Genomic DNA, 24,712 nt, shown 5'->3' with positions numbered 1-24,712 from the left:
CATTGCTGTTTGCCTCTTGCCTTTCTCTATGTCAGAGGGCTATGCTGTTTGCATTTTTTCCCATTCCTGAAACTGTCATATAAGGAAATTGATAATTTTGCTTTATATGTTGTTTTTTCTTTTACATTTTGCAAGATGTCTCAATCTGATCCTGCCTCAGAAGTATCTGTTGGAACGTTGCTGCCTGACATCGGTTCTACCAAAGCTAAGTGAATTTGTTGTAAGATTGTGGAAATTATATCTCTGAATGTCATTTGTAATAGTTGTCATGATAAACTTTTACATGCAGAGAATGTATCTATCAGTAATAGTACATTGCCAGCTGCAGTTCCTTCAACTTCTAATGTACATTATATACCTATGAATTTTAAAGAATTTGTTACTGATTCTATTCAGAAGGCTTTGTCTGCATTTCTGCCTTCTAATAAACGTAAAAGGTCTTTTAAAACTTCTCATAAAGTTGATGAAATTTCAAATGACCGGCAACATAATGATTTATCCTCCTCTGATGAAGATCTATCTGATTCAGAAGATCCTTCCTCAGATATTGACACTGACAAATCTACTTATTTGTTTAAAATAGAGTATATTCGTTCTTTGTTAAAAGAAGTGTTAATTAATTTGGATATTGAGGAAGCTAGTCCTCTTGACATTAAGACTAGTAAGCGTTTAAATGCTGTTTTTAAACCTCCTGTGGTTACTCCAGAGGTTTTTCCTATTCCTGATGCTATTTCTTATATGATTTCTAAGGAATGGAATAAGCCAGGTACTCCTTTTATTCCTTCTTCAAGGTTTAAAAAATTGTATCCTTTACCAGCAATTTCTATAGAGTTTTGGGAAAAGATCCCCAAAGTTGATGGGGCTATTTCTACTCTTGCTAAACGTACCACTATTCCTATGGAAGACAGTACTTCTTTTAAAGATCCTTTAGATAGGAAACTTGAATCCTATCTAAGGAAAGCCTATTTATATTCAGGTCATCTTCTCAGGCATGCAATTTCTTTGGCTGATGTTGCGGCTGCATCAACTTTTTGATTGGAGAATTTAGCGCAACAAGAGTTGGATTCTGACATATCTAGCATTGTTTGTTTACTGCAACATGCTAATCATTTTATTTGTGATGCCATTTTTGATATTATCAAAATTAATGTTAGATCCATGTCTTTAGCTATTTTAGCTAGAAGAGCTTTGTGGCTTAAATCTTGGAATGCTGATATGACATCTAAGTCCAGATTATTATCTCTTTCTTTCCAAGGTAATAATTTATTCGGTTCTCAGTTGGATTCTATTATTTCAACTGTTACTGGAGGAAAGGGGGTTTTTCTGCCTCAGGATAAAAAACCTAAGGGTAAATCTAAGGCTTCAAACCATTTTTGTTCCTTTCATCAAAATAAGGAACAAAAATTAAATCCTTCCCCCAAAGAATCTGTTTCCAATTGGAAACTTTCCTCAAATTGGAATAAATCCAAGCCATTTAAGAAACCAAAGTCAGCCCCTAAGTCCGCATGAAGGTGCGGCCCTCATTCCAGCTCAGCTGGTAGGGGGCAGATTTTAAGGATTTTTGGATAAATTCTTTCCAAAATCAATGGATTCAGAGCATTGTCTCTCAAGGGTATCGAATAGGATTCAGAATAAGACCTCCTGTGAGAAGATTTTTTCTCTCACGTATCCCAGTAAATCCCGTAAAAGCTCAGGCTTTCCTGAAGTGTGTTTCAGACCTGGAGTCTTCAGGGGTAATCATGCCGGTTCCTTTTCAGGAACAGGGTCTGGGGTTTTATTCAAATCTATTATTTGTCCCAAAGAAGGAAAATTCATTCAGACCATTTCTGGATCTGAAAATTTTGAATTCCTATGTAAATGTACCAACTTTCAATATGGTGACTATAAGGACTATTCTGCCTTTTGTTCAGCAAGGACATTATATGTCTACAATAGACTTGCAGTATGCATACCTTCATATTCCGATTCATCCAGAACATTATCAGTTCCTGAGATTCTCTTTTCTAGACAAGCATTACCAATGTGTTGCTCTTCCATTTGGCCTAGCAACAGCTCCAAAAATCTTTTCAAAGGTTCTAGGTGCCCTACTCTCTGTAATCAGAGAGCAGAGTATTGCAGTGTTTCCTTATTTGGACGATATCTTGGTACTAGCTCAGTCTTTACGTTCTGCAGAATCTAACACTAATTAACTAGTGTTGTTTATTCAAAAACATGGTTGGAGGATCAGTTTACCAAAAAGTTTCTTGATTCCTCAGACAAGGGTCACCAGATAGATTCAGTGTCCATGACTCTGTCTCTAACAGACAAGAGACGTTTGAAATTGGTTTCAGCCTGTTGGCACCTTCAGTCTCAGTCATTCCCTTCAGTGGCTATGTGCATGAAAGTTTTAGGCCTCATGACTGCAGCATCGGACGCGATTCCTTTTGCTCGTTTTCACATGAGACCTCTCCAGCCTTGTATGCTGAATCAATGGTGCAGGGATTATACAAAGATATCACAGTTAATATCCTTAAATTCCAATATTCGACACTCTCTGAAGTGGTGGTTAAATCACCAGCGTTTAGTTCAAGGGGCTTCCTTTGTTCGGCCAACCTGGACTGTGATCACGACAGACGCAAGTCTTTCAGGTTGGGGAGCTGTTTGGGGATCTCTGACAGCACAAGGGGTTTGGAAATCTCAAGAGGCGAGATTACCAATCAATATTTTAGAACTCTCTGCAATTCTCAGAGCTCTAGAGTTTTGGCCTCTGTTGAAGAGAGAACCGTTCATTTGCTTTCAGACAGACAATATCACAACTGTGGCATATGTCAATCATCAGGGTGGGACTCACAGTCCCCAAGCAATGAAAGAAGTATCTCGTATACTTGCTTGGGCGGAATCCAGCTCCTGTCTAATCTCTGCGGTGCATATCCCAGGTGTAGACAATTGGTAGGCGGATTATCTCAGCCGTCAGACTTTACATCCAGGGGAGTGGTCTCTCCATCCAGATGTGTTTTCTCAGATTGTTCAGATGTGGGGTCTTCCAGAGATAGATCTCAAGGCCTCTCATCTAAACAAGAAATTTCCCAGATACCTGTCCAGGTCCAGGGATGTTCAGGCGGAAGCAGTGGATGCACTGACACTTCCTTGGTGTTATCATCCTGCTTACATTTTTCCGCCTCTAGTTCTTCTTCAAAGAGTGATATCCAAAATCATCATGGAACAATCGTTTGTGTTGCTGGTGGCTCCAGCATGGCCACACAGGTTTTGGTATGCGGATCTTGTTCGGATGTCCAGTTGCCAACCTTGGCCGGACCTTCTGTCTCATGGTCCGTTTATCCATCAGGATCTCAAATCATTAAATTTGAAGGTATGGAAATTGAACGCTAAGTTCTAAGTCATAGAGGTTTCTCTGACTCAGTAATTAATACTATGTTACAAGCTCGTAAATCTGTCTCTAGAAAGATTTATTATCGAGTTTGGAAGACCTACATTTCCTGGTGTTCTTCTCATAAATTTTCTTGGCATTCTTTTAGAATTCATAGAATTCTACAGTTTCTTCAGGATGGTTTGGATAAGGGTTTGTCTGCAAGTTCCTTGAAGGGACAAATCTCTGCCCTTTCTGTTTTATTTCATAGAAAGATTGCTAAACTTCCTGATATTCCCTGTTTTGTACAGGCTTTAGTTCGTATTAAGCCCGTCATTAAATCAATTTCTCCTCCTTGGAGTCTTAATTTGGTTTTGAAGGCGTTACAGGCTCCTCCATTTGAGCCTATGCATTCTTTGAACATTAAACTACTTTCTTGGAAAGTGTTGTTCCTTTTGGCCATCTCTTCTGCTAGAAGAGTTTCTGAGCTATCTGCTCTTTCTTGTGAATCTCCTTTTCTGATTTTTCATCAGGATAAGGCGGTTTTGCGAACTTCATTTAAATTTTTGCCTAAAGTTGTGAATTCTAACAACATTAGTAGAGAAATTGTTGTCCCTTCCTTGTATCCTAATCCTAAGAATTCTATGGAAAGATCCTTACATTCTTTGAATGTTGTAAGAACTTTGAAATATTATGTTGAAGCTACTAAAAATTTCAGGAAGACTTCTAGTCTATTTGTTATATTTTTTGGTCCTAGGGAAGGTCAGAAGGCCTCTGCTATTTCCTTGGCTTCTTGGTTAAAGCTTTTGATTCATCAAGCTTATTTGGAGTCGGTGAGCAATCAATATCCTTATTGACTTATTTGGAGTCGGGTCAGGCCGCGCCTCAGAGAATTACAGCTCATTCTACTAGATCAGTCTCCACTTCGTGGGCTTTTAAGAATGAAGCTTCAGTTGATCAGATTTGCAAAGCAGCAACTTGGTTTTCTTTGCATACATTTACTAAATTCTACCATTTTGATGCATTTGCTTCGTCAGAAGCAGTTTTTGGTAGAAAAGTTCTTCAGGCAGCTGTTTCAGTTTCTTCTGCTGATGTTTTAAGTTTTTCTTTTCATTATGAGAATAACTTATATTTTGGGTTGTGGATTATTTTCTCAGCGAGAAATGGCTGTTGTTTATTTTTATCCCTCCCTCTCTAGTGACTCTTGAGTGGAGTTCCACATCTTAGGTATTGATATCCCATATTTCACTAGCTCATGGACTCTTGCCAATTACATGAAAGAAAACATAATTTATGTAAGAACTTACCTGATAAATTCATTTCTTTCATATTGGCAAGAGTCCATGAGGCCCACCCTTTCTATGGTGGTTTTTTGTATAAAGCACAATTATTACCAAATTCCTTTGTTGATGCTTTTTACTCCTTTCTTTATCACCCCACTTCTTGGCTATTCGTTAAACTGAATTGTGGGTGTGGTGAGGAGTGTATTTATAGGCATTTTGAGGTTTGGGAAACTTTGCCCCTCCTGGTAGGATTGTATATCCCATACGTCACTAGCTCATGGACTCTTGTCAGTATGAAAGAAATTAATTTATCAGGTAAATTCTTACATAAATTATGTTTTTTTATTCTCTGGCAGTTTACAGCTTACTTTTGTAACATTTCAGGTTATTTACTGGATATGAATTGCTTACACTTAAATAAAAACAGGAAAATTGGATGTGTCCCAGTAGTGCATTGCTGCTTTGTACTTGACTTTAACTATGTCCTTAACCCCCTTGCAGGAATAAACACACAGTGATAAGCAAGCAACAGTATAATTACTAAATCTTCTTCTTTTTTCACTTTATGTCACTTTAAAAGTATTAATTATCATGTAGCTTTAAACATCAATATAATGATAAATGCAAATACATTTATAGAGATGCATCCACATCTGGCATTTATCATTGAACAAGAAAATGCTTGTGCACCCTTGTCTCTTATTTTCATGCAACCAGTCAGGACCTATCAATCATCTTGGACCTCTGAGGTGACGGAGAAGTTAGGAAGCTGCGGCCTTATGACTGCAGCTTCTTGACTTGCGGTAAGCATACAATGCAGGTGATTCGAGCTACCAAAGCGTGATAAATGGAGTCCTATTGCTTTAAAATAATAATAATGTTACTAATAACAGCGAGCACAATTTATATATAAAGTTCTTCTACTGGGACTTAAAAAAATAAAAGCAAAATAATTAGGAATTCAAATATTATTTGAATGCCAAAAATGTCTATGCTAGGATGTTATATGCGGCTTGTGATTTGCATTTAAGAATATGTTTATTTATTATTGGCAGCTTAATAAGAAAATGCTATCTGGAGATATCACTCCTGTATTTTCACTTGGCAAGCTTGGATCAAAATAAGACATCTGGTATGGAATGTCCAACAGTGGAAGAGCAAAAAATTGCAGCATCAAAAGGAAAGGTATGCACTGTTTAATCATAGCACAAGAAAGTATCACTATTCTTTCATTGTATTTTAAATCTGACATTTGTAACAACATGATTATTAAATCCTCTGTTTCTTGTTTACATGGCAAAAAACAAAGTTGTAATACAATTTTTTGGGACTAACAATCACCTATATTATGAGTTTTGCTTTACATTTTTAACGCTGAAGAAATGGCAATTTCAGCGTAAAAACAGTAACGCCGCCGTTACGAGCCGTGTCGGTATGCTATACTGCAAGCATTTTAGCCTGTAACGCAACATCAATCCCACACTCAAAAAAAATGTGTTTTTGTGTGGGATTTCCATAGCGCCAGTATTACAGGTTCTGCGGTGAAGCTAAAATGCTTGCGTTACAGCCTATACCGACACGATTCATACCGCCATCTGAGAGCAGTAGTTATGGATTTTGTGCAACAAAAATGTTTCACTAAACTGTTACAAAGTACACTAACACCCATAAACTACCTATTAACCCTTAAACCGAGGCCCTCACGCATCGCAAACACTATTTAAAACGTATTAACCTCTAATCTGGCGTCCGCCCACATCCCTGCCACTATATTAAAGTTATTAACCCCTATTCCGCCGCGCCCCTCCACCACTAACTAAACCTAATATCCCCTAAACCGCCAGCCCCCCACATTGCAAAAAAACTAAATAAATCTATTAACCCCTAAACCTAACATCCCCCTAACTTTATATTAAAATTACAATATACATATCTTAAAATAAATAAAAACTTACCTGTGAAATTAAAAAAACCTAAGTTTAAACTATAAATTAGCCTAACATAACTATTATACTAAACTATTATACTAAAATTAAAATAACTACAAATTAAAAGAACTAAATTACACATTAAAAAATCCTAACACTACTAAAAAAATGTAAGTCTAAAATTACAAAAAAAAAAAAAATTACTAAATTACAAAAAATAACAAATTAAATCAGCTCTTTTACCTGGAAAATATACAAAGATCCCCCAACAGTAAAACCCACCACACAGCCAACCCCCCAAAATAAAAAACCTAACTCTAACAAAAACCTAAGCTACCCATTGCCCTGAAAAGGGCATTTGTATCGGCATTACCTTTAAAAGGGCATTCAGCTCTTTTACATTGCCCTGAAAAGGGCATTCAGCTCTTTTACATAAAGCCCAAAACCCAATCTAAAAAAAAAAAAAAAACCACCCAAAAATATTTAAAAAAAACCTAACACTAACCCCGAAGATCCACTCACTGTTTCTGAAGCCCGGACATCCATCCTCATCCAGGCGGTGAGAAGTCTTCATCCAGGCGGCGTATTCTATCTTCATCCCGGCGGCACGGAGCGGATCCATCCTTGAAGACATCTTGCGCGGAGTGTCCTCTTCATACGGTCACCGCAATGGGTAGCTAAGGTTTTTGTTAATTAGGTTTTTTATTTGGGAGGGTTGGTTGGGTGGTGGGTTTTACTATTGGGGGGTCTTTGTATTTTTTTCCAGGTAAAATAACTGATTTCTTTAGGGCAATGCCCTACAAAAGGCCCTTTTAAGGGATAATGGTAGTTTATTGTAGGCTAGGGTTTTTTTTTTTATTTTGGGGGGACTTTTATATTTTTATAGGGCTATTAGATTAGGTGTAATTGTTTTTAATTTTGATAATTTTGTTTATTATTTTTCGTAATTTAGTCTTTGTTATTTTTCGTAATTTAGTATTTTTTATTTTTTGTAATTTAAAACTTACATTTTAGTAGTGTTGGATATTTTTTAATGTGTAATTTAGTTTTTTTAATTGGTAGTTATTTTAATTTTAGTATAATAGTTTAGTATAATAGTTATGTTAGGTTAATTGTTAGTTTTTTTTAATTTCACAGGTAATTTTTTATTTATTTTAAGATAGGGATATTGTAATTTTAATTTAAAGTTAGGGGTTGATAGGTTTAGGGGTTAATAGTTTAATTTATTAGTGATGATGTGGGGGGGCTGGCAGTTTAGTGGTTAATAGGTTTATTTAGTAGTGGCGATGTGGGGTGCTGGCGGTTTAGGGGTTAAAACATTTATTATATTGGCGGCGTTGTCGGGTAGAGGTGGAATAGGGGTTAATAACTTTTATGAGTGGTGGCGATGTCGGGAGCAGCAGATTAGGGGTTAATAACTTTATTTCGGTGTTGGCGATATCGGGGGCGGCAGATTAGGGGTGTTTAGACTTGGGGTTTATGTTATGGTGTTAGATTTAAATGTAACTTTTTTTCACATAGACATCAATGGGGTTGCGTTACGGAGCTTTTCATTCCGCGCTTCAGGTGTTAGTTTTTTTTCTAACACTCTCTCCATATTGATGTCTATGGGGAAAGCGTGCACGAGCACGTATTCTCAGCCCTTGGATTTTGTGCGGTATGGAGCTTATCGCTACTATATCGCACGCACAAGGAGGCTTTTCAGAAACTTGTAATGGCAGCGCTATGGGGGATGAAATAACGCAACTTTTGTTAGCGCAAAACTCGTAATCAAGGCGAATGCTTTTTAAAGACAAGCTTTCCAGGGTTTGTCCTCGTCTTCAGGTCTGAAGCAATACTGATCATTATGATGGAATTTACTTATTATGGGGTTAATTACAATCCATCCGTGATTTGCTCCTGTAATGGATTTTTGCTTTTCTGCCGAAGTGGTCATTGAGTTTCTTGACTAAATCACAATGCAAAATGGATTTGTTTGTTAAAAGCCTGCAGCCGCGAACATATTTTCAACAGAAAAGATCTTGAAAAGGCCTTTACATGTGTCAAGTACAGACGTACCTCATTTTTATTTTATTTATTGTGCTTCGAGGATATTGTATTTTTTACAAATAGAAGGTTCGTTTCAACCCTGCCTTGTGCAAGTCTAATGGCGTGATTTTTCCAACATATTTACACATATAAACAAATAAATACACATTTATACACACTATTTACACACACGTATATACATCCTGTGACCCTGCAACATGCAAAGCCCTGGGTGCTCAATAGCACTCTCAGGAAGCTGTGCTGTCCCCAGAGTCCCAGGCAGTTAACCCCAGACAAGTCTAGGTGCAAGGCCCATAGGGGAAATTACAAAACAAATTAACACAACACAGAGAGAAAGTCTAGCAAAAATGGAAGAGTAAGTTACCACATCTGGCCAAATGGGACACGACAAGGTACCACGTCAAGGTATCTCCCAAAACCTGGGATCCTAAAACAGCCAAAGAATGCAAGCTCTCACTCAAACAAACTGGGAACAAGTCAAGGGTGCACAAGTTTTGGGAGAGACCTTGACGTGGTACCTGGGCTTGTCCCATTTGGCCAGTGTGTACATATGTATTTATGTATTTACAGACATATATACACAAAATAAACACATACATACATATGTATACATATATACACATATTATACAGTATATTTAATAAAGTATTTTTAATATGTATTTACTATAAATATTTCACATTCCAATGTTTTGCACATAGGGGAATATGTTCTATGTATTTCTAAGTATATATTCCTATATATAATCATATATAATTGTGTTTATATATATATATATATACAGAAACAAAGAAACTTGCACTGGTCTGAAGAAGGGGATACATTGTCCTCGAAACGTCACTGTTTTTTGCTAAGTAAAGATTTTCACAAAAAGTCCAGTGACTGCAAGTTTCTTTGTTTCTGTATACCAATTTTCACTAGCACCCTGGCAGTTGGAGAAAAGTGAGAGTGCACATCTTTGCTACGTTTATATATATATATATATATATATATATATATATATATATATATATATATATTACAAAAAAAAAAGTGCTGGGAGAGGATTACTGATACCTTCCTGTTTAAACAGGACTGTGTATTTTTACAGTAAAAATATTTTTTTTGTTTAAAGATCTAGGCGGTAGTTATCCGTTCTTAGATCAGGTGCAGACCCCCAAAAGCAATTATGACTTCAAAATTAGTAAGGAAAAAGGGGAATGCCACAGTAGAGCTATATGAGATACTGTGTAAAGATGGGGGATTTCAGCACTCAGTAGAACTCCATTATACTCAATTAGGTGTTTGACTGAAAACAATCAAGAGACAGACACGCGGATGCACATAAGCTCAGGTAGCACGACAAATTTATTTACAAAGTAACAATCATACTGAAAAGACATTTGCAAATTGTTAAGGTACTAGAGAAAATATTACTACCACTGCAGTGGAATATTCATCAATCGTAATATATTACTAAAACAGCAATTTAATAGCAACATTATATGGATCCTGTAAATCAAAAAGAATTATAACTATTAGCCATACAGATTTACTTATGATCATATAACGACCTGTTTAAAAGTCCTCCTTATGGTGAACAAATAGGAAGAAACCATAAGTTCGTAAAGAATCCGTTTCTGCCTGGGCCCAGGTTCCAGATAAAAAGAAACTTGTTAAAAGGAAATTTTTCCAGGGCTCTTTTTTGCTTTTAACCAAGAGAGAAGATACCCTCAACAAAATCAGAGAGGGAGAGGGGAGAATCAAAGACAAGGGATGAGAAACAGGGGGAGACCACGAAGAAGGCCATATCAGGGATATTAAAAACTGAGGTTGAAAGTAATCTACAAATTATAAATCTCTCCTCTTTTAGGCTAAACTTGACTCACATTGAGGTTTTAAGAAAGGGACTAACTTTTTGCCCATCAAACAAACTAAATAAGTTTGAACTAGTAAAGGATCTTCACCTTTTTGCTAGAAAAATAGTTTTACATTATACTATGCATCAGCATAAATCTGAACAGAGAAAAGATGAGGAAACTATAAAGGTGTTAGAATCCCTCTTGAATGAAAATGAAGACAGGGAGAAATTTGTGAAAGGCTGCAGTAATTTAAAAACAAATCTGCAACCAAAATCAACATATATACCCTCGCTAGCACAGGTTCCCATTGTCTCAATGTTTGTTAAAGCGGTTGAAAAAGAAATTGAAAAATTACCTGAAGACTGGACTCTGACTGGACTCTGACAATTTAAGTTTCAAAAAAAGACAAGCATTAAAAGAACTAAGTACAGCAAAAGGGGTAATCTTTAAGCCAGCCGATAAGGGCTGTAATCTAGTCCTTTTAGATGAGTCCTATTATCTTAACGAGGTAAAGAGACAATTAAATGATAGATTACAGTATGAAAAACTTTCAAGAAATCCCATGATACTAATGAAGTCCAAACTTATTAGAATCTTACAAGATGCTAAGATGGATGGTCTCATATCTGTAAAGGAATTCCAATTTCTCAGTCCAATTCACCCTGTTATGCCCACCTTTTATGTGATTCCAAAAATACATAAAAATCCTACCAGTCCCCCTGGGAGACCAATTGTCTCGGGGATTGGTAGTATTAGTGAGCATATTGGTGAATATGTAGACATTTTTCTCAGACCTTTCCTTCTCTCCCTCCCCTCCTATGTAAAAGACACCCCTGACCTCCTAAGGAAGTTGGATGGCATATCAGTAAAAACAGAAACAATTTTGGTGTCTTTAGACGTTGAAAGTCTCTATTCCTCAATACCGCATACAATAGGGATAGAAGCATCAAAACAATTCCTTAAAACAAGAGGACCAGAGAGTGATAGACATACAGCTTTTATCGTTGATCTGCTACATTTTATTTTGAATAATAATGTCTTCTAATTTGACAATTCTATCTATAGACAGGTCAGGGGGACAGCCATGGGAGCAGTTTGTGCTCCGACATTGTTATAACTACAATATTTAAATGTTGTGTAGCTGTAATAGCGGAACAACCACAGGAAAGACTTAGCCTGCAGTGTCAGTATTAATACAGCACTTTAATAGTAATGGATGATTCCCAGCAGTGGTGTAAGAGTGAAACTGAGTGTTTACTAGACATGTGCGGTTCGTTTCGGATTAATTCGGAAATTCGGTAAATTCGGTAAATTCGGAGATTCGGATCGATTCGGATTTCCGAATTAAAATACTTCCGAATCTACCGAATGAATCCGAAATAGCTGCCGTATCTCCGAATAAATCCGAATTAGCTCGTTAAAATTCGGCATTTCCCCATAGGAAACAATGGGAGTTTCGGCTGAAAAAAAACTAACACCGCAGCCCCATTGTTTCCTATGGGGAAACACTAAGTCTGCACCTAACACCCTAACATGTACCCCGAGTCTCTAAACACCCCTAATCTAACACTTATTAACCCCTAATCTGCTGCCTCCGCTATCGCTGACACCTGCATTATTTTATTAACCCCTAATCTGCCAACCGAATATCGCCGCCACCTACATTATAGCTATTAACCCCTAATCTGCTGTCCCTAACACCGCCGACCCCTACATTATAGTTATTAACCCCTAATCTGCCTCCCCCCAACGTCGCCGCAATCTAACTATAAGTATTAACCCCTAATCTGCCGACCCGATATCGCCGCCGCCTACATTATAGCTATTAACCCCTAATCTGCTGTCCCTAACACCGCCGACCCCTACATTATAGTTATTAACCCCTAATCTGCCTCCCCCAACGTCGCCGCAATCTAACTACAAGTATTAACCCCTAATCTGCCGACCCGATATCGCCGCCTACATTATAGCTATTAACCCCTAATCTGCTGTCCCTAACACCGCCGACCCCTACATTATAGTTATTAACCCCTAATCTGCCTCCCCCAACGTCGCCGCAATCTAACTACAAGTATTAACCCCTAATCTGCCGACCGCAAATCGCCGCCACTATAATAAATGTATTAACCCCTAAACCGCCGCACTCCCGCCTCGCAAACACTATAATACATTTTATTAACCCCTAATCTGCCCTCCCTAACATCGCCGCCACCTACCTACAATTATTAACCCCTAATCTCCCGCCCCCATCGTCGCCGCTACTATAATAAGGTTATTAACCCCTAAACCTAAGTCTAACCCTAACCCTAACACCCCCTAACTTAAATATAATTTAAATAAAACGAAATAAGTTTACTATAGTTAAATAAATGAATCCTATTTAAAACTAAAGACTTACCTGTAAAATAAACCCTAAGATAGCTGCAATATAACTAATAGTTACATTGTAGCTATCTTAGCATTTATATTTATTTTACAGGCAACTTTGTATTTATTTTAACTAGGTACAATAGTTATTAAATAGTTAATAACTATTTAATAACTACCTAGCTAAAATAAATACAAATTTACCTGTAAAATAAATCCTAACCTAAGTTACACTAACACCTAACACTACACTATCATTAAATTAACTAAATAAATGAATCCTATTTAAAACAAAATACTTACCTGTAAAATAAACCCTAATATAGCTGCAATATAACTAATAGTTACATTGTAGCTATCTTAGCATTTATATTTATTTTACAGGCAACTTTGTATTTATTTTAACTAGGTACAATAGTTATTAAATAGTTAATAACTATTTAATAACTACCTAGCTAAAATAAATACAAATTTACCTGTAAAATAAATCCTAACCTAAGTTACACTAACACCTAACACTACACTATCATTAAATTAACTAAATAAATGAATCCTATTTAAAACAAAATACTTACCTGTAAAATAAACCCTAATATAGCTGCAATATAACTAATAGTTACATTGTAGCTATTTTAGCATTTATATTTATTTTACAGACAACTTTGTATTTATTTTAACTAGGTACAATAGCTATTACATAGTTATTGACTAATTAATAGCTACCTAGTTAAAATAATTACAAAATTACCTGTAAAATAAATCCTAACCTAAGTTACAATTAAACCTAATTAACTACAAGTACCTACAATTATCTACAATTAAATAAACTAAAGTACAAAACCCCCCCACTAAATTACAAAAAAAAACAAACACTAAATTACAAAAAATAAAAAAATATTACAAGAATTTTAAACTAATTACACCTAATCTAAGCCCCCTAATAAAATAACAAAGCCCCCCAAAATAAAAAAAATGCCCTACCCTATACTAAATTACAAAAGTTAACAGCTCTATTACCTTACCAGCCCTGAACAGGGCCCTTTGCGGGGCATGCCCCAAAGAAAACAGCTCTTTTGCCTGTAAAAAAAACACACAATCCCCCCCCCACATTACAACCCACCACCCACATACCCCTACTCTAACCCAAACCCCCCTTAAATAAACCTAACACTACCCCCCTGAAGATCTCCCTACCTTGAGTCGTGTTCACCCAGCCAGGCCGAAGTCTTCATCCGATGGGGCAGAAGAGGACATCCAGACCGGCAGAAGTCTTCATCCAAGTGGGGCAAGAAGAGGTCTTCCATCCATCATACAAGTACCAAAATACAAACAAACACTAAATTACAAAAAATAATAAAATATTACAATAATTTTAAACTAATTACACCTAATCTAAGCCCCCTACTAGCTATTAATATAGCTTCAATATAACTAATAGTTACATTGTAGCTATTTTAGGATTTATATGTATTTTACAGGCAACTTTGTATTTATTTTAACTAGGTACAATAGTTATTAAATAGTTAATAACTATTTAATAACTACCTAGCTAAAATAAATACAAATTTACCTGTAAAATAAATCATAACCTAAGTTACAATTACACCTAACACTACACTGTCATTAAATTAACTAAATAAATGAATCCTATATAAAACTAAAGACTTACCTGTAAAATAAACCCTAATATAGCTGCAATATAACTAATAGTTACATTGTAGCTATTTTAGCATTTATATTTATTGTACAGGCAACTTTGTATTCATTTTAACTAGGTTCAATAGCTATTAAATAGATATTGACTATTTAATAGCTACCTAGTTAAAATAATTACAAAATTACCTGTAAAATAAATCCTAACCTAAGTTACAATTAAACCTAACACTACACTATCATTAAATAAATTAACTACAAGTACCTACAATTAAATGCAATTAAAAAAACTAAACTAAAGTACAAACCCCCCCCCCCACTAAATTACAAAAAATAAAAAAATATTACAAGAATTTTAAACTAATTACACCTAATCTAAGCCCCCTAATAAAATAACAAAGCCCCCCAAAATAAAAAAAATGCCCTAACCTATACTAAATTACAAAAGTTAACAGCTCTATTACCTTACCAGCCCTGAACAGGGCCCTTTGCGGGGCATGCCCCAAAGAAAACAGCTCTTTTGCCTGTAAAAAAAAAACACAATCCCTCCCCCCACATTACAACCCACCACCCACATACCCCTACTCTAACCCAAACCCCCCTTAAATAAACCTAACACTACCCCCCTGAAGATCTCCCTACCTTGAGTCGTGTTCACCCAGCCGGGCCGAAGTCTTCATCCGATGGGGCAGAAGAGGACATCCAGACTGGCAGAAGTCTTCATCCAAGCGGGGCAAGAAGAGGTCTTCCATCCATCAGAAAAGTACAAAAAAACAAACAAACACTAAATTAGCAAAAATAATAAAATATTACAATAATTTTAAACTAATTACACCTAATCTAAGCCCCCTACTAGCTATTAATATAGCTACAATATAACTAATAGTTACATTGTAGCTATTTTAGGATTTATATTTATTTTACAGGCAACTTTGTATTTATTTTAACTAGGTACATTAGCTATTAAATAGTTAATAACTACCTAGCTAAAATAAATACAAATTTACCTGTAAAATAAACCCTAACCTAAGTTACAATTACACCTAACACTACACTATCATTAAATTAACTAAATAAATTAATCCTATATAAAACTAAATACTTACCTGTAAAATAAACCCTAATATAGCTACAATATAACTAATGGTTATATTGTAGCTATTTTAGCATTTATATTTATTTTACAGGCAACTTTGTATTTATTTTAACTAGGTACAATAGCTATTAAATAGATATTTACTGTTTAATAGCTACCTAGTTAAAATAATTACAAAATTACCTGTAAAATAAATCCTAACCTAAGTTACTATTAAACCTAACTCTACACTATCATTAAATAAATTAACTACAAGTACCTACAATTAAATACAATGAAATAAACTAAACTAAAGTACAAAAAAAACAAACACTAAATTACAAAAAATAAAAAAAATTACAAGAATTTTAAACTAATTACACCTAATCTAAGCCCCCTAATAAAATAACAAAGCCCCCCAAAATAAAAAAATGCCCTACCCTATACTAAATTACAAAAGTAATCAGCTCTATTACCTTACCAGCCCTGAACAGGGCCTTTTGCGGGGCATGCCCCATAGAAAACAGCTCTTTTGCCTGTAAAAAAAAACACAATACCCCCCCCCCACATTACAACCCACCACCCACATACCCCTACTCTAACCCAAACCCCCCTTAAATAAACCTAACACTACCCCCCTGAAGATCTCTCTACCGTGTCTTCACCCAGCGGGCCGAAGTCTTCATCCGTTCGGGCAGAAGAGGACATCCAGACCGGCAGAAGTCTTCATCCAAGCGGGGCAAGAAGAGGTCTTCCATCCATCAGAAGTCTTGATCCAGGCGGCATCTTCTCTGTTCATCCATCCGGAGCGGAGCGGCAGCATCCTGAAGACATCCCACGCAGAGCATCCTCTTCTTTCTTGATCCGACGACTAGGTGACTGTACCTTTAAGTGACGTCATCCAAGATGGCGTCCCTTGAATTCCGATTGGCTGATAGGATTCTATCAGCCAATCGGAATTAAGGTAGGAAAAATCTGATTGGCTGATTTAATCAGCCAATCAGATTCAAGTTCAATCCGATTGGCTGATGGAATCAGCCAATCAGATTGACCTCGCATTCTATTGGCTGTTCCGATCAGCCAATAGAATGCGAGCTCAATCTGATTGGCTGATTGGATCAGCCAATCGGATTGAACTTGAATCTGATTGGCTGATTGAATCAGCCAATCAGATTTTTCATACCTTAATTCCGATTGGCTGATAGAATCCTATCAGCCAATCGGAATTCAAGGGACGCCATCTTGGATGACGTCACTTAAAGGTACAGTCACCTAGTCGTCGGATCAAGAAAGAAGAGGATGCTCTGCGTGGGATGTCTTCAGGATGCTGCCGCTCCGCTCCGGATGGATGAACAGAGAAGATGCCGCCTGGATCAAGACTTCTGATGGATGGAAGACCTCTTCTTGCCCCGCTTGGATGAAGACTTCTGCCGGTCTGGATGTCCTCTTCTGCCCGATCGGATGAAGACTTCGGCCCGCTGGGTGAAGACACGGTAGAGAGATCTTCAGGGGGGTAGTGTTAGGTTTATTTAAGGGGGGTTTGGGTTAGAGTAGGGGTATGTGGGTGGTGGGTTGTAATGTGGGGGGGGGGGTATTGTGTTTTTTTTTACAGGCAAAAGAGCTGTTTTCTATGGGGCATGCCCCCGCAAAAGGCCCTGTTCAGGGCTGGTAAGGTAATAGAGCTGATTACTTTTGTAATTTAGTATAGGGTAGGGCATTTTTTTATTTTGGGGGGCTTTGTTATTTTATTAGGGGGCTTAGATTAGGTGTAATTAGTTTAAAATTCTTGTAATTTTTTTTATTTTTTGTAATTTAGTGTTTGTTTTTTTTGTACTTTAGTTTAGTTTATTTCATTGTATTTAATTGTAGGTACTTGTAGTTAATTTATTTAATGATAGTGTAGAGTTAGGTTTAATAGTAACTTAGGTTAGGATTTATTTTACAGGTAATTTTGTAATTATTTTAACTAGGTAGCTATTAATTAGTCAATAACTATTTAATAGCTTTTGTACCTAGTTAAAATAAATACAAAGTTGCCTGTAAAATAAATATAAATGCTAAAATAGCTACAATGTAACTATTAGTTATATTGTAGCTATATTAGAGTTTATTTTACAGGTAAGTATTTAGTTTTATATAGGATTAATTTATTTAGTTAATTTAATGACAGTGTAGTGTTAGGTGTAATTGTAACTTAGGTTAGGGTTTATTTTACAGGTAAATTTGTATTTATTTTAGCTAGGTAGTTATTAACTATTTAATAGCTATTGTACCTAGTTAAAATAAATACAAAGTTGCCTGTAAAATAAATATAAATCCTAAAATAGCTACAATGTAACTATTAGTTATATTGTAGCTATATTAATAGCTAGTAGGGGGCTTAGATTAGGTGTAATTAGTTTAAAATTATTGCAATATTTTATTATTTTTGCTAATTTAGTGTTTGTTTGTTTTTTTGTACTTTTCTGATGGATGGAAGATCTCTTCTTGCCCCGCTTGGATGAAGACTTCTGCCAGTCTGGATGTCCTCTTCTGCCCCATCGGATGAAGACTTCGGCCCGGCTGGGTGAACACGACTCAAGGTAGGGAGATCTTCAGGGGGGTAGTGTTAGGTTTATTTAAGGGGGGTTTGGGTTAGAGTAGGGGTATGTGGGTGGTGGGTTGTAATGTGGGGGGGGGGGTTGTGTTTTTTTTTACAGGCAAAAGAGCTGTTTTCTTTGGGGCATGCCCCGCAAAAGGCCCTGTTCAGGGCTGGTAAGGTAATAGAGCTGTTAACTTTTGTAATTTAGTATAAGGTAGGGCATTTTTTTTATTTTGGGGGGCTTTGTTATTTTATTAGGGGGCTTAGATTAGGTGTAATTAGTTTAAAATTCTTGTAATATTTTTTAGTTTTTGTAATTTAGTGGGGGGGGGGTTGTACTTTAGTTTAGTTTTTTAATTGTATTTAATTGTAGGTACTTGTAGTTAATTTATTTAATGATAGTGTAGTGTTAGGTTTAATTGTAACTTAGGTTAGGATTTATTTTACAGGTAATTTTGTAATTATTTTAACTAGGTAGCTATTAAACAGTAAATATCTATTTAATAGCTATTGTACCTAGTTAAAATAAATACAAAGTTGCCTGTACAATAAATATAAATGCTAAAATAGCTACAATGTAACTATTAGTTATATTGCAGCTATATTAGGGTTTATTTTACAGGTAAGTCTTTAGTTTTATATAGGATTCATTTATTTAGTTAATTTAATGATAGTGTAGTGTTAGGTGTAATTGTAACTTAGGTTATGATTTATTTTACAGGTAAATTTGTATTTATTTTAGCTAGGTAGTTATTAAATAGTTATTAACTATTTAATAGCTATTGTACCTAGTTAAAATAAATACAAAGTTGCCTGTAAAATAAATATAAATCCTAAAATAGCTACAATGTAACTATTAGTTATATTGAAGCTATATTAATAGCTAGTAGGGGGCTTAGATTAGGTGTAATTAGTTTAAAATTATTGTAATATTTTATTATTTTTTGTAATTTAGTGTTTGTTTGTATTTTGGTACTTGTATGATGGATGGAAGACCTCTTCTTGCCCCGCTTGGATGAAGACTTCTGCCGGTCTGGATGTCCTCTTCTGCCCCATCGGATGAAGACTTCGGCCCGGCTGGGTGAACACGACTCAAGGTAGGGAGATCTTCAGGGGGGTAGTGTTAGGTTTATTTAAGGGGGGTTTGGGTTAGAGTAGGGGTATGTGGGTGGTGGGTTGTAATGTGGGGGGGGGATTGTGTTTTTTTTTTTACAGGCAAAAGAGCTGTTTTCTTTGGGGCATGCCCCGCAAAGGGCCCTGTTCAGGGCTGGTAAGGTAATATAGCTGTTAACTTTTGTAATTTAGTATAGGGTAGGGCATTTTTTTTATTTTGGGGGGCTTTGTTATTTTATTAGGGGGCTTAGATTAGGTGTAATTAGTTTAAAATTCTTGTAATATTTTTTTATTTTTTGTAATTTAGTGTTTGTTTTTTTTTGTAATTTAGTGGGGGGGTTTTGTACTTTAGTTTATTTAATTGTAGATAATTGTAGGTACTTGTAGTTAATTAGGTTTAATTGTAACTTAGGTTAGGATTTATTTTACAGGTAATTTTGTAATTATTTTAACTAGGTAGCTATTAATTAGTCAATAACTATTTAATAGCTTTTGTACCTAGTTAAAATAAATACAAAGTTGCCTGTAAAATAAATATAAATGCTAAAATAGCTACAATGTAACTATTAGTTATATTGCAGCTATATTAGGGTTTATTTTACAGGTAAGTATTTTGTTTTAAATATGATTCATTTATTTAGTTAATTTAATGATAGTGTAGTGTTAGGTGTTAGTGTAACTTAGGTTAGGATTTATTTTACAGGTAAATTTGTATTTATTTTAGCTAGGTAGTTATTAAATAGTTATTAACTATTTAATAACTATTGTACCTAGTTAAAATAAATACAAAGTTGCCTGTAAAATAAATATAAATGCTAAGATAGCTACAATGTAACTATTAGTTATATTGCAGCTATCTTAGGGTTTATTTTACAGGTAAGTATTTAGTTTTAAATAGGATTCATTTATTTAACTATAGTAAACTTATTTCGTTTTATTTAAATTATATTTAAGTTAGGGGGTGTTAGGGTTAGGGTTAGACTTAGGTTTAGGGGTTAATAACCTTATTATAGTAGCGGCGACGATGGGGGCGGGAGATTAGGGGTTAATAATTGTAGGTAGGTGGCGGCGATGTTAGGGAGGGCAGATTAGGGGTTAATAAAATGTATTATAGTGTTTGCGAGGTGGGAGTGCGGCGGTTTAGGGGTTAATAACCTTATTATAGTAGCAGCGACGTTGGGGGCGGGAGATTAGGGGTTAATAATTGTAGGTAGGTGGCGGCGATGTTAGGGAGGGCAGATTAGGGGTTAATAAAATGTATTATAGTGTTTGCGAGGTGGGAGTGCGGCGGTTTAGGGGTTAATAACCTTATTATAGTAGCAGCGACGTTGGGGGCGGGAGATTAGGGGTTAATAATTGTAGGTAGGTGGCGGCGATGTTAGGGAGGGCAGATTAGGGGTTAATAAAATGTATTATAGTGTTTGCGAGGCGGGGAGTGCGGCGGTTTAGGGGTTAATACATTTATTATAGTGGCGGCGATTTGCGGTCGGCAGATTAGGGGTTAATACTTGTAGTTAGATTGCGGCGACGTTGGGGGGAGGCAGATTAGGGGTTAATAACTATAATGTAGGGGTCGGCCGTGTTAGGGACAGCAGATTAGGGGTTAATAGCTATAATGTAGGCGGCGGCGATATCGGGTCGGCAGATTAGGGGTTAATACTTGTAGTTAGATTGCGGCGACGTTGGGGGAGGCAGATTAGGGGTTAATAACTATAATGTAGGGGTCGGCGGTGTTAGGGACAGCAGATTAGGGGTTAATAGCTATAATGTAGGCGGCGGCGATATCGGGTCGGCAGATTAGGGGTTAATACTTATAGTTAGATTGCGGCGACGTTGGGGGAGGCAGATTAGGGGTTAATAACTATAATGTAGGGGTCGGCGGTGTTAGGGACAGCAGATTAGGGGTTAATAGCTATAATGTAGGCGGCGGCGATATCCGATCGGCAGATTAGGGGTTAAATAATGTTATTATAGGGTTTGCGATGTGGGGGGGCCTCGGTTTAGTGGTTCATAGGTAGTTTATGGGTGTTAGTGACTTAGTGTACTAAATGGGTGTTAGTGTAGTAAAAACATACCGAATTTCGGAACGGAATAGAACCGAATTCAGCCGAATCCGAATAAATCCGAAACGAATTTATTCGGATCCGAATAAATCCGAAACGAATTTATTCAAATTTTGCCGAATCAGATTCGATCCGAAACGAAATTCTAAAAGTCCGAATCGATCCGAACCGAAAACGAACCGAATTTTTTAGCGGTGCACATGTCTAGTGTTTACAAAGTAATACAGCAGGTAGAGGTTAGGATAACTGCTGATATAAGTATAAATGACACTATGCAAAAAGATACGGCTGATATGTTCTTAGTACTTTGATTGTTGCAAAGCATAAGATATGGATAGAATGCAGACTGGAGATTTAAGCAGCAAATGATAGAAAACAGGTTATCCAATAGATAAGCAAAGTATTGCAAGCAAGGAATGGCAGACAAATAACAATTAGCAGTTCAATACAGATTGAGATATACTTGCAAGTACTAGCAGCTGTAGCAGAAAGAATCCGGTGGTTGGTGTATGTTAACACGATGAGAAGGGAGCAGTAGCAGTGTCCGTGAAAGCTACTAGAAGGTGTGAGCGTGGAACAGCGTGTAGATCCGGCTGTACAAAGACAATCCGCTGGAAACAGGAAGTGTTCTGTAGCTGAGAACGGAGAGGAGCTGAACAGCAAAATGTGTAACAAAAGAGTCAGGTACTTTGTTCAGGATAGCGATGAAGGCAACAAGTAGCCTAATAGGTAAAAAGGCTTGAGGCTCAATATCTGTCAGCTGGAGTGGAGGAGTGTATCCTTTAACCTGTGCCAAACAAAATAATCAAGCAAAGAGGATAGCAGGAAGTGCACTTATAAAGCAAAAGAAGGTGGGGCTGAATTAAAGGGGACATTACAGACATATGCATGTCTCCATTTGGGAGCATGGGAGTTGGACATATTTGAAAAATATGGTGAGGTGTTTGACTCCCAAGTTTCCATGTGGATTAGGTATGTGGATGACATACTCATGCTATGGGATGGCCCCCTGGCCTGTCTTCATGAATTTGTCTCTAACTTAAATAAAAACAATCGCAACATATTTCTAACGTATGCCTTAAGCACCAAAGAACTGCCGTTCCTAGATATAGTGATTAAAAAAGAAGGTAATAAAATCCCTACTGAGAATTACCGAAAAAGTACAGCAACGAATAGTATCCTGGAATCATCCAGTAGTCATCCAGAACCTTTGAAAAAAGGTATACCCTTCAGTCAACTACTGAGACTGAGGAGAAATTGTTCTTCTAGGACAAAATTCGACCACCATGCTGATCAGATGTGCCAAAGATTCATAGAAAGGGGATATTCACGAAAGTTGATTAGACATACCCTTAATAAAGTAAGGAAAATGAATAGGGATGACCTCCTATATTCGAAAAAAGAGAAAAAAGTTGAAAATAACTTAAGGTTTATTACAACTTATAATTGCCAGTGGCATAATATTAGATTCATATTGGCACAGAAATGGCATATTCTAACTTTAGATGAAAAAATAGCAGATAGGGTAGGACAATACCCACTGATGACAGCTACAAAAATCACCAAATCTCAAAGACAAATTAGTCAAAAGTAGATTTGTTAGATCACAGACTGAAACCACCTGGTTAAATAAACATCAACAGGTTAAAGGCACTTATCCTTGTGGACACTGTGTTTACTGTCCATATATCTTAAAAAGCAAAACATTCTGTACTCATACAGGTAAGAATTTTGAAATAAGACATTTTGCAAATTGCAATACAGTAGGGGTTGTCTATCTCTTACAGTGCTCCTGCCCTCTGTTCTGTGTTGGAAAAACGAAAAGAATGTTCAAGGACAGAGTGCAGGAGCACAGGGATTACATTCTCTATGAAAGGGATACAAGTGTAGCTCGCCACTTTAAAGAGGTACATAACAGTAGCACTGTATCCTTAAAATTTATAGCAATTGATATAGGGATTACAATTGGAAGAGGAGGAGATGAGGATAAGTGCCTACTTAGAAAAGAAGCCAGGTGGACATATACATTAAAAACAATGACTCCTGATGGTCTAAATGAAAGAATAAAATATGCTTCATTTTTGGGCTAATTATCGGAACTAAGAATAACCAAACTGAAATGTTTTTCTTGCTGGAAAAAATCTTTTAAATCAATAAACATTTCATATCAGATAAAAACTAATACCTTCCATTAATTATAACTGCTCTATTTAAGTTTTCTTTTTCTCTCTGTCTAACCTAGTGTTATAAAAGATGGCGATATTTATATAGCGGAGCACATGAGTTCTGTGTATTCGCGGCAGGTTTAAGATGCATTTGTATCAAACTTCATTCTCCTAATAATTGGTCAGTCTCTCTGGAGGCTTGTTTGTTTAAAACCAATCGTAAATGTTTATTTACTGAGATTAAACACACCTCCTTGAAAAGAATCCAATAATAGGTAGGAGACACAGGTGTCAGGTAGACCTGATGAGGCCCTAGCTTTCGCTGAGCATTGTGGGGCGAAACGTGCGTCGACAGACAGACACCTACCTACAGTGTACCTAAGTTCGGACGATTCCTATGAAGGCAAATACTTGCTATCCGATGCAGTCAATATCCCTACAAGCAAAGGTGATATGACTTTGAAGTGGAGACAGTAAGTAGCTTGATGTCGGAAGTACTTGTCCCGCCCCTGCACGCAACTTCATCATTCATACCCGAACTAGTGACTGTAGTTTTCAATTTCGGACACAAGGTGGATCCGGAGGTGAGCACTAACACAGATACCCGGACTGTTACAAAATCACAGAAGTCTGGAGGAGTGTATTGATTCAGACACTCGGACCGCTACCTACCGCAGTTTCCTATAAAGCTGCATTTGTTTTGGGTCACAAGTAACAACGGCATTCTGCAACAAAGTATTGTATTTCTATGCTAGCTAGAGAGGACGTTCTTACCTCGGAGTTCTAGCATACAAGTCCTATCCAAAAGATCATGGTTAAAAGCAAAGAATGAGCCCTGGAAAAATTTCCCTTTAACAAGTTTCTTTTTATCTGGAACCTGGGCCCAGGCAGAAACGGATTCTTTACGAACTTATGGTTTCTTCCTATTTGTTCACCATAAGGAGGACTTTTAAACAGGTCGTATATATGATCATAAGTAAATCCGTATGGCTAATACTTATAATTCTTTTTGATTTACAGGATCCATATAATGTTGCTATTAAATTGCTGTTTTAGTAATATATTACGATTGATGAATATTCCACTGCAGTGGTAGTAATATTTTCTCTAGTACCTTAACAATTTGCAAATGTCTTTTCAGTATGATTGTTACTTTGTAAATAAATTTGTCGTGCTACCTGAGCTTATGTGCATCCGCGTGTCTGTCTCTTGATTGTTTTCAGTCAAACACCTAATTGAGTATAATGG

At 36.5% G+C, this 24,712-nt stretch overlaps 1 protein-coding gene across 1 annotated transcript in view; it reads left to right on the top strand.

The window, feature by feature from the left end:
- Positions 1 to 24,712, top strand: part of CFAP54 (cilia and flagella associated protein 54) — a 901,430-nt gene that overhangs the window by 755,390 nt on the left and 121,328 nt on the right. Inside the window, exon 66 of the mRNA XM_053719246.1 lies at positions 5,685 to 5,814. Within this exon, the coding sequence (XP_053575221.1) occupies positions 5,685 to 5,814 (130 nt within the window). The remainder of the gene's footprint in view (positions 1 to 5,684; positions 5,815 to 24,712) is intronic.

Source organism: Bombina bombina, chromosome 6 (genome assembly GCF_027579735.1).
Source record: "Bombina bombina isolate aBomBom1 chromosome 6, aBomBom1.pri, whole genome shotgun sequence".
NCBI lineage: Eukaryota > Metazoa > Chordata > Amphibia > Anura > Bombinatoridae > Bombina > Bombina bombina.
The sequence above is the reverse complement of the archived record's forward strand: the minus strand, read 5'-3'. Positions and strand labels throughout refer to the sequence as shown.